The 16910-nt window shown below is 35.1% G+C and overlaps 1 protein-coding gene across 2 annotated transcripts; it reads left to right on the top strand.

Annotated features, from left to right (window-relative positions):
• The first annotated feature begins 356 nt into the window (after window positions 1–356).
• Window positions 357–16628, top strand: LOC120084749 (D-isomer specific 2-hydroxyacid dehydrogenase family protein). Of its 2 annotated transcripts, none has more exons than XM_039040571.2 (10): window positions 357–528; window positions 624–751; window positions 2656–2800; window positions 2895–3022; window positions 7325–7396; window positions 9509–9626; window positions 9696–9802; window positions 10260–10301; window positions 10403–10615; window positions 16120–16628. In XM_039040571.2, the coding sequence occupies exons 2-10, from the start codon at window positions 632–634 to the stop codon at window positions 16186–16188; spliced, it is 1014 nt and encodes a 337-aa protein (XP_038896499.1). In that variant the 5' UTR covers window positions 357–528; window positions 624–631; the 3' UTR covers window positions 16189–16628. The 2 variants fall into 2 exon arrangements, with proteins under 2 accessions (XP_038896499.1, XP_090174196.1); XM_090318070.1 differs by having other exon boundaries at window positions 429–518.
• Window positions 16629–16910: the final 282 nt, after the last annotated feature.

The raw sequence follows: 16910 nt of genomic DNA, 5'->3' as shown, positions 1-16910 counted from the left end.
TTTACATACACCTAAATTAATGTTGCGAGACAACAACCGATCCTACAACATTTGAATGTAAAAAATAACTCATGGGATATTTTCTAAGTGATTTGTGTTGCATTGAATGAAATATTCTAGTTGTTAAAAGAGGTAGGAGAAAAGAGACAAAGGAAATATGGAAAAATATTTGTTTGTGTTATGAGTTAAGCCAACAAGAGCATGACTCAACTACCATAGTTGTTCATACTATCAACTTCGTGGTCTGAGGTGATTTCCCGTCTCAAATTACTTTAATTACAACACCTTTGAAAAAAAAAAAAAAAGTGATCATTTAATATTGACCCAAATCGAATGTTCCATATTTCACATATCCCAAAATCGTGAAAAAAAAAAAAAAAAAAACATGACTTAAAAAAAGATGTCAATTTGATATAAGTTTTTGGATTTTGGATCATCTCTAAGCAATCTCCCTTTAAAGAGGTTATCGTGAAGCTCAATAGTCACGAAATCGACTGCTGTCCATTCCATTTCTTTTGGTGTGTTCTTGTAAGTTATAGCGATCAGTTTTCTTTTTTCTCTCTTCTCTCTTCTCTCTTCTCTCTTCGTTAACTTTCAGCTGATCTGCGATGCATTTCTCGTAGTGTTGAAGATGGAAAGAACACATGAGGATAGCAGCAATGGTTTAATCCGTGTTCTCTTTTGTGGGTCTCAGTTTGCTAGTTCTCATAATTATACCAGAGAATACTTGGAAAAGTATCCGTTCGTTCAGGTACAATGAATAATTTTCATTCAATATTCTTTCTCTCTGTGAGTATATTGTGTTGTGCTAATCAACTAATGGTCAACCAACTCAGGACTTTGAATCTGCTCTTCAGACAGTTATTAGTTTCGGCAATGTGTCAATATATTTTAAACTTAGGTTATTGTTCAACCATATTTTTGAATTGGAACTCCTTTTTCAGTAAATTTTTTGTAATTCTCTTCCTATGGTTTTGTTTTGGATAATCGAGTGTTTGGGATAGATTGCATATTCCTTTTATAATTCTCTAAAGAAGATTCGTTTTGTTGTTCCTGCTATTCTAGTGTTTGAGCATTTTGCTATGAACCCCTTTTTTATATTCTTTGTATAGGAAGATTTTGGTTTGTTTCAGAAGCTATATACAAAATGTTTGTTTTGTATTTATATCTATATTTGTTTTTTTAACTTCTTGTTAAGATTTGTAATTGAATCAATGGTAAAGGTTAACGTTAATTAACATTGTTATGCATATTGAAATCGTGGTTCATATAACGTGATTTTGGAAGAATAAACAATTTAATGTTTTTGGGTTCTTAGTTCAAATAATTTTTTAGGTACTCTTTCCAGACCAATTGGATTCTTAATGCAACTCTTTGGTTCTCTTGTACTTTTCAAGTTCTTAATGGAAAACACGTTTCTTAATAGAAATAAGGACACTTTGAAAATGAGTTTAGAGAATAGTCAATCAAACATGTTTTCATAGAACGTTTGTTGTATAAAATAGAAAATATTTTCAAATTGTTTCTCAAACTCCTACAGGGAGTGAAAAAGTAAAGAAAAGAAACGAAAAGAACAACCAACCAAACTGAGAATACAAGCTCTCCAATCCCAGCAGAAAACCAACCAAACCTTAGGCAGCAGTCACTGATTCCTGTACAAATCCAGAACAAAAAAAAAAAAAAAAAAAAAAAAAAAGAGAGGAGCTTAAAACAAGATCCACCTCAGAACACCAACACAGAGATAGAGCAACATGAGAATCCACAATGAAAGCTCCTCAATAACTATGGTGAACCCTTAGGTTTTATTTCATAGAGATTGATTCTGAAATCTTCAAAATAATGTAAAAGATCTTTCTATGAAGCAAATAGAGGCAGGACAAAGAAATTCATTATTCATAGGATGAACCTTAGCAAGCTCAATGTCTTCCAAATTGGAATGCTCATTATTAGAAAGAAGAGATATAACATATTCAATCCATGGTGGTCACCTACCTAGGACTTAATATCCTACGAGTTTCCTTGAAACCCGAATGTTGTAGGGTCAATCGAATTGTTATGTGAGATTAGTAGAGGTGCGTGTAAGTTGGCTCGGACACTCACGGATATCCAAAATATAAAAAAGACATAATATCTTCAAAAGACTCTTCATCAACTCTCAAGCTTGGATGGCCATTATATTAACAAATGTTAGAAGCAAAACAACTAATACTCATCATCCTCTTTGAAAATCTCATCAGCGTCATTCTTCAGAAGTTTTTAAATGGAGTTGTCATTTGTAGAGTAATTTTTCTTTATTTATTCATTACTTTTTTGGGGTAAGAAACCGAACTTTCCTTGAGAGAAACGAAAGGATGTACAAGGCCACAAGAAAAAAAAAAAAAAAACAAATCCAACAAAAAAGAGAGACCCAGACCAACTAAAAAAAACTGTAATCCAGTAAAATCATTTGTACAGTGAATATACCATGAGAAAGAGGGAGATTAATCTTTGAAATATGAAGATTTGCTTAGCTTTTGGAATTGAAAAGACCTAGTTGCAACATAATTGGATGATGAGATAATCAGATTTATGTTTATATATATGTATTATAATCTGTAAGAAACGAATGCTGCCCTAATCTTTTGTTAATCATTTTCATTTATTTAAAAATGGTAGGTTGATGTTGTTCCATCTGAAGATGTACCTAAAGTTATTAGTAACTACCACATCTGTATTCCTAAAATGATGAAGTTTGATTTTGATTTGATCTCTCGAGCAACCCACATGAAGCTCATAGTGCAGTTCGGTGTTGGCCTTGATGGTTGTTACCATGCTCTTTCCTTTTCAACATGTGTATGAGCCTTTTATCCTTTTTTAAAAAATGAAATATATATTTATGAACTTAATAATTGAAGGTGTGGACGTTGATGCTGCCACAAAATTTGGAATCAAAGTTGCGAGGATACCGAGTGGAGTAACTGGAAATGCAATGTCATGTGCAGAAATGGCTATATACCTAATGTTAGGCCTTCTTCGCAAGCAGGTAAAATTATATTTGTCCTGGTTAATATCTTCTGCTCTATGTTATTAGAGTCTAGGAGAGTTGCTTGCTGCAATGTGAAACGCTCTTGTATTTTAGTCATGTAACTTGAACTTTCTCAAAGTATATTAATAAGCTGTACAAACAGTTTCTCATTTATTCAGTTTGTTATAAGCTAAGTTATAGTCCCCTAGATAAAGGATGGGTGAGAGTCTTGGAGATGGCAATGATAGATGTTGGCAATTCCAATCAAATCTCATCAAATTTGAGTTCAAGGCATTTAGGATTTCTTTTGGTGTAGAGTTCAGGGGAGGAAGGGTTAGGATGGAGGAAAAGGAGAGACTTGTGGTTTCAATCTGTGTTCAATTAGTTTTAGCTTGTTGGATTGGCCAGTGGAGTGTATGAAATCTGTCAATAACATGTGATTTCTTTAAACATTTTTTCTTAAGATTATTTACTTTGATTGGAGGAATCCTTTAATGAGAGAGAACTGTTGGATATATGCTTGATTAACTTGAAAGGAGGTAAATGTATATTAATACGCGAGGGTTTGATAGGTTGGAGGAGGATGGAAACTTTCCTAGGGAGTCGATGGAGGAGAGAGTTTGAAACCCTTATCAGAAGAAAGGACATGAGCTTGAGATAGAAATCTGAGTCCAAGTAGATAAAGGAGGGGGATGAAAATTTCTCCTCTCATAATGTGGTGAGATGAAGGAGGTATAAGAATTTGATCAAGTTTCTGGAAAAGGGATTTCTGTGAAGGAGGATTGGGAGATTGAGGAGGAGACACTTTCTTATGTTTCCAAACTCTATGCCTCTCTTTTGATCTCTAGACCATTTGTGGAAGGTTTAGACTGGAGTCCCATCTTGAAAAGAGAGAGGGAAGGTTTGGAGTTTTTTTTTTTTACCTAATTAAAATTTAATAAGTGATCTTTAGCTTTGATGTGATTAAATACCCTGAACTAGATGGCTTTACAATGGCCTGTTTTTCAAGATAATTGGGAGTACATTAAAGATGATCTTTGGAAGATGTTCACTGAGTTCCATGAGAGGGGTATTATTGATTTTGGGATGAGTAAGACCTTTGTGTGCCTTGTTTCTAAGAAAGATGAGGCTAACAAGGTTAAAGACTTTAGGCCCACTAGTCTGGTTACGAGTTGATGTAAGATAATAGCTAAAACCTTGGGCGATAGATTGAGGGTTGTCCTTCCCAACACTGTTTCCAATTCTCATGGAGCTTTTATTGTAGGAAGGCATATCTTAGATCAAGTATTGATTGCTATGAAGCCATTGTAGACTATAAGTTGAGAAAAGAAGGATTGTTTCGATGGTCGACTTTGAGAAAGCCTTTGACCGCATGGATTGGATTTTCGTTGGTAAAGTATTGGAAAAGAAAGGGTTTGGGTTTAAGCGGTGAACTTGGAATTGGAATTACAGTAGGTTTGCAAATTAGAGGTAAGATGTTTGCTTCTAGGGACCTTAGACTAAGGGACCCTTTATCATTTATTCCTTTCATCCTCGTGGTGGATGTTCTGAATAGGCTTGTGTTGGTAGGAGTAGAGAAGGGGGCGGTAGGTTTTAAGGTGGCTAAGGAGCCTACTCACTTGACACACGTTTAGTTTGCAAATGACACTTTTATTTCTTTATTTCTATTTCTTTTTCCTTCTTGGTTGGAGCTGGAAAGTTCTTTTGTTAATTTAAGGAGTACTTGTTTTTTTAAGGTAATTCTGGCCTTAAGATTAATAGGGGTAAAAGTTCTATTATATGCCTCAACTATTGCCCTTCGAAATTAAGTTCTTAGGTGTCCATGGTTGATTCGGTGGTGAGACATTTCTCGTCCTATCTTGGGCTTTCTTTCTGAGTAATTTCCAGAGTCGGGCTTGTTAGAGTCCTGTCTTAGACAAGATCTAGAAACGGGTGTCTATGTGGAAGCATGCCTATTTCTCAAAAGGAGGAAGACCCACTTTTATCCAATTGGTGTTGAATGGTACCCCAACTACTTCTTGGCCCAATTCAGAATATCGTTGTCTGTGAGTAAATTTCTTTAGAGAGTGTTAAGGAACTTATTGTGGGGAAGGGTTGATGAAAGGGGAGTGTTTCATTTGGTTAAGTGGGAGTTAATGGTGAAGCCAGTGGAACTAGGAGTATGGGGGATTGAGAGCCTGAAATTCGTATGAAGTGTTGCTGGCTATATTGTTGTAATGATTCTTCATGGAACTTGGTGCTTTGTGGTACAAAATTATTGTTAGCAGATATGACCCACACCCTTCTCCCTTCTGAGTGGGTGGCAAGTAGTGTGGTTCTAAGAGGACCTGGGAAAAGCTTGTAAAAGATTAACTCCAAATCAATCCCCAATTAGCTCAAATTACAACTCAAAATAATCCAAATCAAGCATTCTTAAGTAGCTAAAAAACAAAGTGAATCAAGGTTGTATGTTTTGCATACCCTCAGCCATCAGAATGTTGAATTCCAGCTGTACAACCAGCCACAATCAGCTTCAATTATCACCCAAAATCAATGGCTACTTTCCTTCAATGGATGGATTATTGTGGCATTAAATTTTATTTTCTTTTTGTAACTTTTAGACCTTTGAACACATTTCCCTTTAATTTCTACGTGCTGTTGTATATATGTTGAGAATGATAGAAATGTCCAGTATCTTGATTGAGGTTATAGATGAAGGTACTATTACCAAATGATCTTGATCATCTTTTTTTTTAAAAGGAAAAAAGAAAAAACAATCTTTGGATACATTTCATTAGGTCATTTTTTGGAATGAAAGAAACCAAGGAATTTTTCAAGATAAGGAGCAACCTTATGATAGGTTTTCTGAAAATATTGTCTTTGGTATTCACTTGGCAATTGGTGGTTGTATGTAATTCCTTGGGATCAGAATTTTCTCTCCCTTTTGTAATTTTAGCCAATCAAGGAAATTGTTTCTTATAAGTTACAAAAAATAAGAGCAATACTTGGATGCAGCTTGAAAAGCACCAATCTTTGTGCATCCCATTCTAATCATACTCTTCAAAAATACTTTAAAAAAGAAGTAAGAAAAAATTTTATCATATGGCAAACTATAATTGGACAATTAGATAGGATGCACAAAGATGTTTGTAGCCTCTAATGCACTAAGTATTTTTAAAAAATAATAAAATAAAAAATCTACTAGGTTTCTTGTTTGTTAATTTATGTCGAGTAATGGTTGGTTTACAAAATTGAGTGTACTTTCTTTTTTGATGAAAAACAACCACTTTCATGGGGGAAAATGAAAGAATACACGGACATACAAAAAACCAAGCCTACGAAAAGAAGGGATCTCTTTACAAGAAAGGACTCCAACTATACAAAATCATGACTATAGAATAATTATAAAAGACCGTCAAAATTGAAGCTCACTGAGAAACATGAAAGCGAACAAGAGACCATAAATCTCTAGGATGTCTCTCAACACCCCTAAACACTCTATTGTTCTGCTCGCCCCATAAGACCCATAAAACCGTGCAAACACTAGCAAGCCAAAGAAAATGACCTTTTTCCCCAAATGGCGGATTGTGGAGGAACTCCTCTTTCATAGCACTGACATCTCTATGACAAACACACATAAAGCCAAATGTCTGGAAAAAAGAATCCCACACAATGTTGGCAAACCCATAGTACAAGAGAATATGATCTAGGTCTTCCGTCGCCTTCCGACAAAGAATATAGCAAAAAGGCCCAACCAGCAATGACAGCTCCCAAACAAGCCTGTCCAATGTACTGATATGGCCATGAAGAACCTGTCAAGTAAAGTATTTCACCTTCCCAAAAGACCAACATACCTAAGGAAAGAAGGATCAATCAGACATTGAAAGAAAGACTTGTACAAGAACCCGCCCAAAAGATTGGGGTTCCACACTCTAACATCCCTTCTCCCAACTCTAAAGGGGCGACTCTCAAGTAATGAAAGAAGAGTAGCCACATCCATCATTTTCCTATTAGAAAGGGCACGGTGGAACCCAAAGGAAAAAGAACAAGAACTCCCAAACCACACAAGTAAATTAGCAACAAAATGATTGTTGAGAGAAGACAAATGATACAATCGAGGAAATAGCCCACAGAGAGGTCTCCCCCACCCAGTGAGCTTCCCAAGTATATTTTAAATTTGGGGTTTTCTTTGTTTCCTTAGTCTATTTTCAGAATTGTGAATTTTACTCTTTTTTTTCTCTATGTTATGCTATTGTCGCTTTTCATTAAGTGATTCTTTTTTTTCTTTTTTTAAACTACTCATTTATTTCATTATATGTGTGTATGGTGTGTATTTTTCAGAAAGAGATGCAGATTGCAGTTGACCATAGAAAGCTTGGAGAGCCAACTGGAGATACACTCCTTGGAAAAACAGTAACTCTCGTTCTCTTTCTCACTCTTTGGTCAGCCAGAGAAGCCACAATTTCACAAATTTCCTAAATAATCTAAAATGATTAGTGGTTTGCCTTTAGGTTGTTATCATTGGAATTCCGAGGCCTTTATACTTTTAGCCTAGCTTTAGGTCGTTGAAAAATCGTTGCAGTGACTAGTCCCACAGCAAAACAAACTAATGAAGCTAACTGATATGCTAGGTAGCCTAAATTCATTGAATAACTCACTAACTAATTAACTAAATCATATAATAATTACAAAGATGCTCCTAATGAGCTTACTTCAATTCACCTTTCCTCCAAAGAAGGAAACTCAACGATGGAGTTTCATTTAAATTTGGACAACTCAATCTGCAACCAAATTCTGTTGGTATGCACACATATCCCGAAGTCTCATCTCATGATGCAAAACTTAGGTTAAATCTTTGCAATAATAAACCATTTACTCTAGCTTAAATATTTGCAATAACTCTATAACATTATAGCACATCTTAAAAATATTAGCCAAACTAGTTATAGCCTATAGGAAGAAACAAAACCAAACTAATGCATACAGGATTTCACATAACTACTAGACAAACTTACGACAGTGTTGTCTGCTATTGGCTTTATGAAAGTCAAGATTTTCCTATAGGAAAAATAAAGGAAATAATGAGCTAATATACTAAGTGATTAGTATTTATAAATAAAATATTATTTGAAGAAAAAAGTAAGTGCTAAGAGCTATACTACAACTTTTAAGAATGATAAACAAATTTGGTCAAATAATGGTTAATCTTCCCTTAACCATGAATTTGGATAAACTTATATTTTGATGTATATTTCAGGAACTTTTTCCTAGAGCAAGAGAGTCTCATTTGGATTGCAACTCTAAAAGTTTCTACTTTTTATGACCAAATTATGGGAAGTTAATGCCTTTGATAGCAACAAGGTCTCATAGGACCTTACTTGAATAGGGTCTGTCTATAGGTTGTACACCTGTGTCCTTGAGTTCTAAAGCTAGTAACAAGGTCTAATGTATGTTGAAATACCTTTTAAGTGGATATATGGAGAACACAAAGGGGATGCTTCTTCTTCCTCCAAAGAAAAACTGAGTGATTTTTGGGGAGACCAGGAAGATAGGAAAAGTACTTTGGGTTATGTTTTCATGCTAGGCCTGGTAGCTATTTCATGATCTTTTAAGAAGCACTACAACTTAAGTTGATTATGTTGAAGCAATGGCATGTGCTTGTCAACAAGTAGAAGCTACAGTTGTTTATTGTATAAAAATTAAACAAATCGTCAATGCATTTAAAGCTCTAATTTCAAATTTATGATTAGAACAAAATTAGAGGATATTTGAAAACAAGCAAATTCGTTGGTTTGATCGTTCTGAATAAGCTAGACTCAGCTTCTCAATAGTGTTCTTTTTCCAAGTGCTTCGTTGGTTCCCTTATAACAAAACATTTGTTTGAATTGCAAGCTTTTGTCTTTACATTGTAATTTTGTTTTATTTGTATTTGTTTGTTTGATTCTCTTTCACTCCCTTTTTTGGAGTTTATAATCTTTTGAGCATCAAACTCTTTTCATAATTTAACATCTTTTCAGAAAAAAAAGAAAAACGAAATCAAGTTCTGAAAAAAAAGAAATCAATGGACAAAGGACACACATCAACAAAAGGTATCATTAATCAAAAGACCTTGCAAATGAGGAGTCATTAGACTGAGCTACTAACTACTACAAAAGTGAATAAAAATTGCTAGTATTTTTGTAATTTTCGGCATTTTAGAATTTCAGAAGGAAACCTTTACTTTAGAAGTTTTCACTAATCTACTTCAGGGAGATTGTTGGAATTATTTGAATAAGTAAAATTGCCCTAATCAATAGCCTTCTCCTGTTAGTCAACATGACTTGTACCACACTCAGGCAATAGTTGACTTTCGATGACTTTTTTTGCAATGCGAGCATGAGTATAGCTCAAGCATTCTTATTTTTTCTGAGAGGTCATAGGTTTGGCTTCATCAGTCATCACATTAGTGATGTAATATTGTCAATGAATTTTATTGAAGTCATTGTTTTGTCAACCTTTAAAAGAAGTAAATTTCTACTTTTGTAGGTTTTTATCTTGGGCTTTGGGAACATCGGTCTGGAATTAGCTAAGCGCTTGCGCCCATTTGGTGTAAGAATTATTGCCACAAAACGCAGCTGGACAGAAAATTCTAGCCAGTTGAATGGTAATAATAGCAGATGATACTTTCACTTTTTAATCTCTTACTCATTGGGGTCGATACCATTTCATAAAGGTGCAAGTGATGATCTTGTTGATGAGAAAGGTGCTCACGAGGACATTCACAAATTTGCCAGCATTGCAGACATTGTTGTTTGTTGTTTGTGTCTCAATAGTGAAACTGTAAGACTGCATCTTTGGTTACTTTGTTCTTGCCTCTGTATAAATGATCATTGTAGAAACTGCATTTTACGCGGCATCATTATATATAGATTGTCAATCTCCTTAATTAGTTTCTGGTTCCCATCGCTGTTGATTGAATATCCATATGCTTCACTTCTATATAAAATAACCATACGCCCTCTCCCTTTTAAATACATGACTTTTGTCAAATGATATTTGCATCTTTTGCCTTCTAAAAGCTTTGTGCCGTCAAGGCTTTGAACTTAAAACATCTAAACCGTTCCATTTTCTACACATTCTGTTACTGCAATTTTATGTCCTCTACTTTGTTATTTGGTTAAGCTAAATCGTTATGGGAAATCAAGTACCAAAGTTTCTAGTAGTGGTTGTTTTGTCAATACCTTCCAGAAACATTAGTGACTTATTTTCTGAACATGTCTAGTGATTCTACTTTCAGGTCGGTGTCGTGAACAAGTCATTCTTATCTTCGATGAGAAAGGTTTGTGGTTCAAGTAGTAAAATGAATTAAGTACCAAAAATTCTCGAATGCAATTTTTACTTATATATTCTTTATGCTTTAAATTTAGTGTCTAATTACAGGGTTCACTTTTGGTAAACGTTGCTAGAGGTCGTCTCCTGGACTATCAGTCCACTTTACATTCCCTTGAGTCTGGTCACTTAGGTGGCTTGGGCATTGACGTTGCTTGGACTGAGCCATTCGACCCCAATGACCCTATTTTGAAGTTCAATAATGTGATCCTCACTCCTCATGTTGCTGGAGTTACCGAACACTCTTATCGGTCCATGGCTAAGGTATTCCATTGGTATTTTTCTAATAGAATCGTGACAATGGTTTTGTTTATTGTGGTTCTTCACAATACATTATTTAAGCCTTTTCATAAGTTCCTTATAGTAAATATTGAAAAGCTGATGTAGTTCATTAGTGTAGCCTAGCACAGATAGAATAAAGGAGAAATATATAATCTGGTCCCTACTGTTTGTCTTCTTCTCAAAATTTTGTCCCTAATCTTTCAAGATTTCAATTTCATCTTTTATGTATTTAGAGTGTCACTATGGTTGAGCATTAGAAAAAAAAAATGATGTGTGAATTTAAACAATTGATTTTTATGAAGTTATCAATTTAATATAATAACCTTTTTAATGGGTCCACTTTTTACAATAGCAAGCATTTTGGATTGGGTTAGTTATGGCATCTAGTTTTTCAATTTTATGTGTGAAAAATAGGATAGTTCCAACTTCATGTATTTTGACTTGACATCATCCTTTTATCAATAAAATTTAATGTTGTGTAATAGTAATGAATTAGATTTTTTTTTTTTTTTTTTTTTTTTTAGTTAAGAACAACTGCTTTTGTTGAGAAAAAAAAAATGAAAGCATACAGGGGTGAACAAAAACACACCACAAAAAAAACCCCATCTAAAGGAAGGGTTCCAACTAAGTAAAATGTTTCCTATAGAATAGTTACGAAAAAGCTTCGAAATCGAAGCCCAAAGGAACACATGAAATCTCATCAAAGACCACACCTCACAAGGTTCCCTGTCCCTCCCTCTAAACACTCTATCATTCCTCTCCCCCCAAATATCCCAAACAACCGCACACACCCTAGCAAGCCACAAAAAATGGCATCTCTTTGAAAGCCAAATGAAGGAGGAACTCCTTGATCATCACACGAACATGTCTTTGTCCAGAACTCCTACAAAAAGAAACTCCATATAGTCACATACTGGCAGTCCCAAAGGAGATGATTCAGGTCTTCCTCCACCTTCTGACAAAGAATACAGAAAAAAAGCCCCACAAGCGAGGTTCTTCTCCTAATAAGCCTATTAAGAGTGTTCACACGACCAAACTAGACTTACCAAATCAAGAACCTGACTTTCTTAGGTATTGCTGAAAAATATTATTTTCTCTTAGGAAGAAAGGGTTTCTTAAAATAGAAAAAATACTCAATTACAAATAAGGAAAGAATAAAATATAGGAAATATAGTACAATAAATACAATAGAGAAGTTTACGATAAAGGAAATAATCAACACTCCCCCTCAAGCTGGTTTGAAGATATCATTCATGACCAACTTGTCAATCAACTTGTTGAATTGCCACTTTGGAAGAACTTTAGTTAACACATCTGCAATTTGCTTTGCTGTCGGAAGAAAGGGAATGCATATTATTCTTGCATCAATTTTCTCCTTTATGAAATGTTTATCAACTTCAATATGTTTCGTCCTATCATGAAGAACTGGATTGTGGGCAATGGAAATTGCTGACTTGTTATCACAATAGAGTATGGGCATTGTCTGAGAGAATTTCAATTCTTCTAATAGTCTTTTTATCCATATGCCCTCACAAATATCATGGGCTAACGCCCTAAATTCTACTTTAGCGCTACTTCTAGCAACCACATTTTATTTTTTACTTTTCCATGTAACTAGATTTCCTACAACAAAAGAACAATAACTCGAAGTGGATCTTCTATCAATCATACTGCCTGTCCAATCAGCATCAATGTAAACCTCGACATGTAGGTGATTATGCTTCTTAAATAGTATACCTTTTCCTGGAGTACCTTTCAAATATCTCAAGATTCTATAAATCGCTTCAAAGTGAACTGACTCAGGAGCATGTATGAACTGACTTACCATACTAACTACAAAAGCAATGTCGGGACGTGTGTGAGAGAGGTATATGAGTCTTCCCACAAGTCTCTAATACTTTTCTTTTTCTTTTTCCTCCTCTTCCGTTGCAACTACCAATTTTAAATTCTGCTTGATGGGAGTTTCTGCAATCTTACAACCAAGTTAACCTGTCTCGTTCAGTAGGTCAAGAATATACTTCCTTTGGTTGACAAGAATGCCACATGTAGACCTGGCAAGCTCCATGCCTAGGAAATTCCATAAGGTTCCCAGGTCCTTAATTTGAAAATCATTAGCAAGGTTTTTCTTCAAGATATTCAGTCTTGTCTCATCATTACCTATAGGTATGATGTCATCAACATACACTATCAAAACGACCATCTTACCACTTCCAGTATGTTTATAAAACATAGTATGATCAACTTAACTTTGATTGAATCCATAGCTCGTGACTCCCTTTCCAAACCGTTCAAACCATACTCTAGGAGATTGTTTAAGCCCGTATAATGATTTCTTTAACTTGCACACTTTGTTAACCCCAAGATCCACCTCAAAGCCAAGTGGCAAGTCCATAAATACCTCTTCTTCAAGATCCCCATTGAGAAAGGCATTCTTAACATCAAGTTGATATAGAGGCCAATTAAAATTAACTGCAACAGACAACAAAATTTTGATAGAATTAGTTTTAGCTACTAGAGCAAATGTTTCTTGATAATCAAGAGTGAACCCCTTCGCAACCAATCTGACCTTTCAATACTACCATCAGCTTTACATTTTATAGTGAACACCCATTTGCATCCCACTATTATCTTATCTTTTGGTAGTTCGACTATGTCCCATGTGCAATGTTTCAGCGTATTAATCTCTTCCATCACTGCTAATTTCCAATTCAAATCATTTAGGGTCTCCTGTATATTCCTTGGAACAAATAGGTTGGTTGTTTTGGATGTGAAGGCTTTATTGCAGTATTTTCAGTCACCAATGCAGAGCATTCAACTGAATCAATATTTTTTTTTTTTGCAAATCATAATATTCCTATGACTTTCTTCCCTGTGAACTTCTGAAAAAACATCATTAATAGTTGGAAGAGTAATTTTTCCAAGTATTCTATCTCTAACTTCATCAAACTCAACATTGAGGCCGAAAAGAAATTTGTAAATACGACCATCTTCAACAGTTTTCCTATAATGCTTTCGGTCCTTTGTAGACTTCCACTCATACGTATCAAAGAGGTCAAGGTCTTACCAAATCTTTTTTATGGAGGTAAAGTATTATGTAATTGAGTTAGTTCCTCGTCATATATTACCCAATTTCAAGTTCAACTCAAACATTTGTGACTGGTTGCCTAAATCAGAATACATCTGAGTTACACTATCCGATAATTCCTTGGTAGTAGAGTGACACATGTAGTTACAGTCGATGTCTTCAACCATGGAATCGACAAGTCAAGTCACAATCATGGAGTTTTCAGCGTCTCACTCGACGAATCAAGGGTCGTCTGGACTAGGGGCAGTTTTCCGTAATGTAGCCAATCTTCTCTTGTCCACAAATATACATCCAAACACTTTGGGACTAACGAAGAAAATTGTCCCCATTAAATCGAATGGTGGTTATTTGGACGGTGGGATTGGTTGAATGGATACGATTGTCGCAAACTTTATTGATGGGTGCCTTAGTGTCTGACATATTGCTGAAGAAACAAAGACCCAAAAATAAAACCAATAGATCTGGAAAAAAAAAAAGGAAAAGAAAAAACACTAAACAGAGGCTAAACAAACCAGCAACTTGATGAGACAACCAGCGGACGGCGGCGGAAAAGGTGGTCGGTGATGCAGACTAGGTCAGACAGTGAAGACAACCTACGGACGAGCATCAAAACTAAAAAAAAAAATGCAACCAGAAACGACTGGGATAAAAAAAACGCTTGACTGGGATGTGATGTCCGACAGAGATGCGACGTTCGACAGTGCTTCAAGTGACCGACAACGGTGGTGAACTAACGAAGACTGATCGGCGGCGGCAGTAGCTGTGTCAAAAGGTAGGGTTTTTTTAGGTTTCTAAAAAATTAGGGTTTTTTGGGTTTTTAGGGTTTCAAAGCCTTTGATGCTCTGAGAAAAATATTATTTTCTTTTAGGAGGAAAGGGTTTCTTAAATAGAAGAAATACCTAATTATAAATAAGGAAAAAATAAAATACAACAAATATAATACGGTAAATACAATAGAGAATTTTACAATGAAGGAAATGATCAATAGGTATCATAATCCTCCAAATTACATCAAACACAGACACCCTAAAGGGAGAGGGATCCGATAACAATCTGAAGAAGGATTTACCAGAAAACCCTTCACTAGGATTCGGACTCCAAATACGAACATCCCGTATCCCTTCCCTAAAGATGCATGCCTCCAAAAGAGAAAGAAGAGAAGCAACCTCCGTCGTTTCCCTATTGGACAAATGACGACGAAACCCAAAAGAAAAGGACAGAGTTCTCAGACCAAATCAAGAAATCCGAGACCGGGCGGTTTTTAAAGGCAGATAAATGATAAAGATGTGGAAAGACAAAAGAAAGAGCAATTTCCCCACCCATTAATCTTCCCAAAAGTACGTATCCTTACCATCCCCCACATCACACCTAACAAAATGAGCAAAAGTAGGAAGCTCAACCAAAATTTCTTTCAAGGATTCCGATGTGTGCCTTTATAGCCCCTTTCTCCACCCAATCAAAAGAATGTGTGCTTGCTCACAATGATCCTACGCCACAAAGCCTCAGGTAGCCAACAAAACTCTTTTGCAAGTCCTCAAATTACCAATCTCCAATCCCCCCTAATGCACAGGACGTCCAACCGCTTCCCAGCTCTCCAAGTGAGAACCCTTCCCTTCATCATCCACACATTCCCAAAGAAAGATATAAAATAGAGTAATACTTGGTTGCAGCTTGATATCTTTAATGATATAGTAAAAAAATATTTTTTTTTTTAAAAAAATGTTATGTGGCAGATATTGATTGGATAACTTGGTGAGCTACACAAAGTTGGGTGCAGTCTAATAAAAACCTAAATATTTTTCTATAAAATATATGAATAAATAAAAAATGAAATTGAAACTCATAAATAAATTAAGGACTAAATTATATGTTTTAACCTAGAGTGAATATATTATAGCATGGAAACATCCATGTATCTTTAATTGTTTAGGAATTTTTAAGTTTCCTCATGGGAAATTGGTTGTCATTAATTCAGACCTGTTTGGCATTTTGATTGTGATGGGAATCTACTGTTTATTTATGAATGTGATGTTTTGGTAAACTGCTTCAATGTAGAGGTTTTGGTTTTAAGGAATGCTGAAAGCATCACATAACAGTATCTTTAACTCCAATGCTGATACAAGTCGTTATCACTATGTAGTATACTTCTAAATTCATAATCGTAACGACTGTTACCGTTACTGTCAGGCAAGATCATGTAACAGCATGTTATTCGCTTTATAAGACATTATAGACCTTATCAACATTTCTTTCTATTAACATTTCTTTCTTTCTATTATTGATGGAGTTGCGAATGGCGAATGTTATTTGAAACCTTGATTTTGCCTTTTTCATTCTTCTGAGTCATATTGTCATATAACCAATTAACAGAGGATTGATATGCTCTCTACATGAACTGCAGGTTATAGGGGAAGTTGCCCTTCAAATTCATGCTGGATCTCCCATGACAGGGATCGAGTTTGCCAATTAATTTGTTCCACCTGACCAGCCAGTACAGAATAAAAAATTATTGTCCTTTAGAACAGTTTCTTCTAATTACAATAATAACAAAATGTTTCTGAAACTCCATTCCCATTGAGTTGTCATGTGTGTATACTGATATCGCTATGTCGATCACCTCGATGACCGCCAACCGCCAAGACTTCCATTGTCATCTCTGTTGTTTTTTCTTTGCTGTCCACATTCTGTAGGGAACTGCTTCCTGTGTTTCGTTTTCGAAGTGTTGTGAGATTATGCAGGAACAATGGGGTGCTCGGGATTTATCAAATTTTGGATTCACAAGAAAAAAAAACAAGAGAACTGGGGTGGATAGGAATGAAGTTCCAAGGTTTCCCCCTGTTTCCTGTTCTAATCAATATGTAGTTTACTTTTGGAATAATAATTCTAGAACTATGGTAGTTTAGTTCAAAATGGTATTTTATAATGTGAGGTAGAAGGGATGGCAATGGATGAAGTCGTGAACTATTTTAAAATGTTCTAAAATCTCAAGAATTACTATAACCTCAGCTCTATTTATCGGTATGAACAATTGAGGTTACATTTACTTTCCAATCAATCGTAATATGAAAAGTGAGACTCATTTAAATATGTTTTCAGAAAATTAGTTAACAATATTTTGTGAATTATGAATAATATGAAAAGTGACTTATTTAAATATGTTTTCAAGAAGTTTTAATTATGGAGCAATAAACA

The sequence above is a fragment of the Benincasa hispida genome, chromosome 9 (genome assembly GCF_027475165.1).
Source record: "Benincasa hispida cultivar pf3 chromosome 9, pf3_genome.v1.1, whole genome shotgun sequence".
In the NCBI taxonomy this organism is placed as follows: domain Eukaryota; kingdom Viridiplantae; phylum Streptophyta; class Magnoliopsida; order Cucurbitales; family Cucurbitaceae; genus Benincasa; species Benincasa hispida.
The sequence above is the reverse complement of the archived record's forward strand: the minus strand, read 5'-3'. Positions and strand labels throughout refer to the sequence as shown.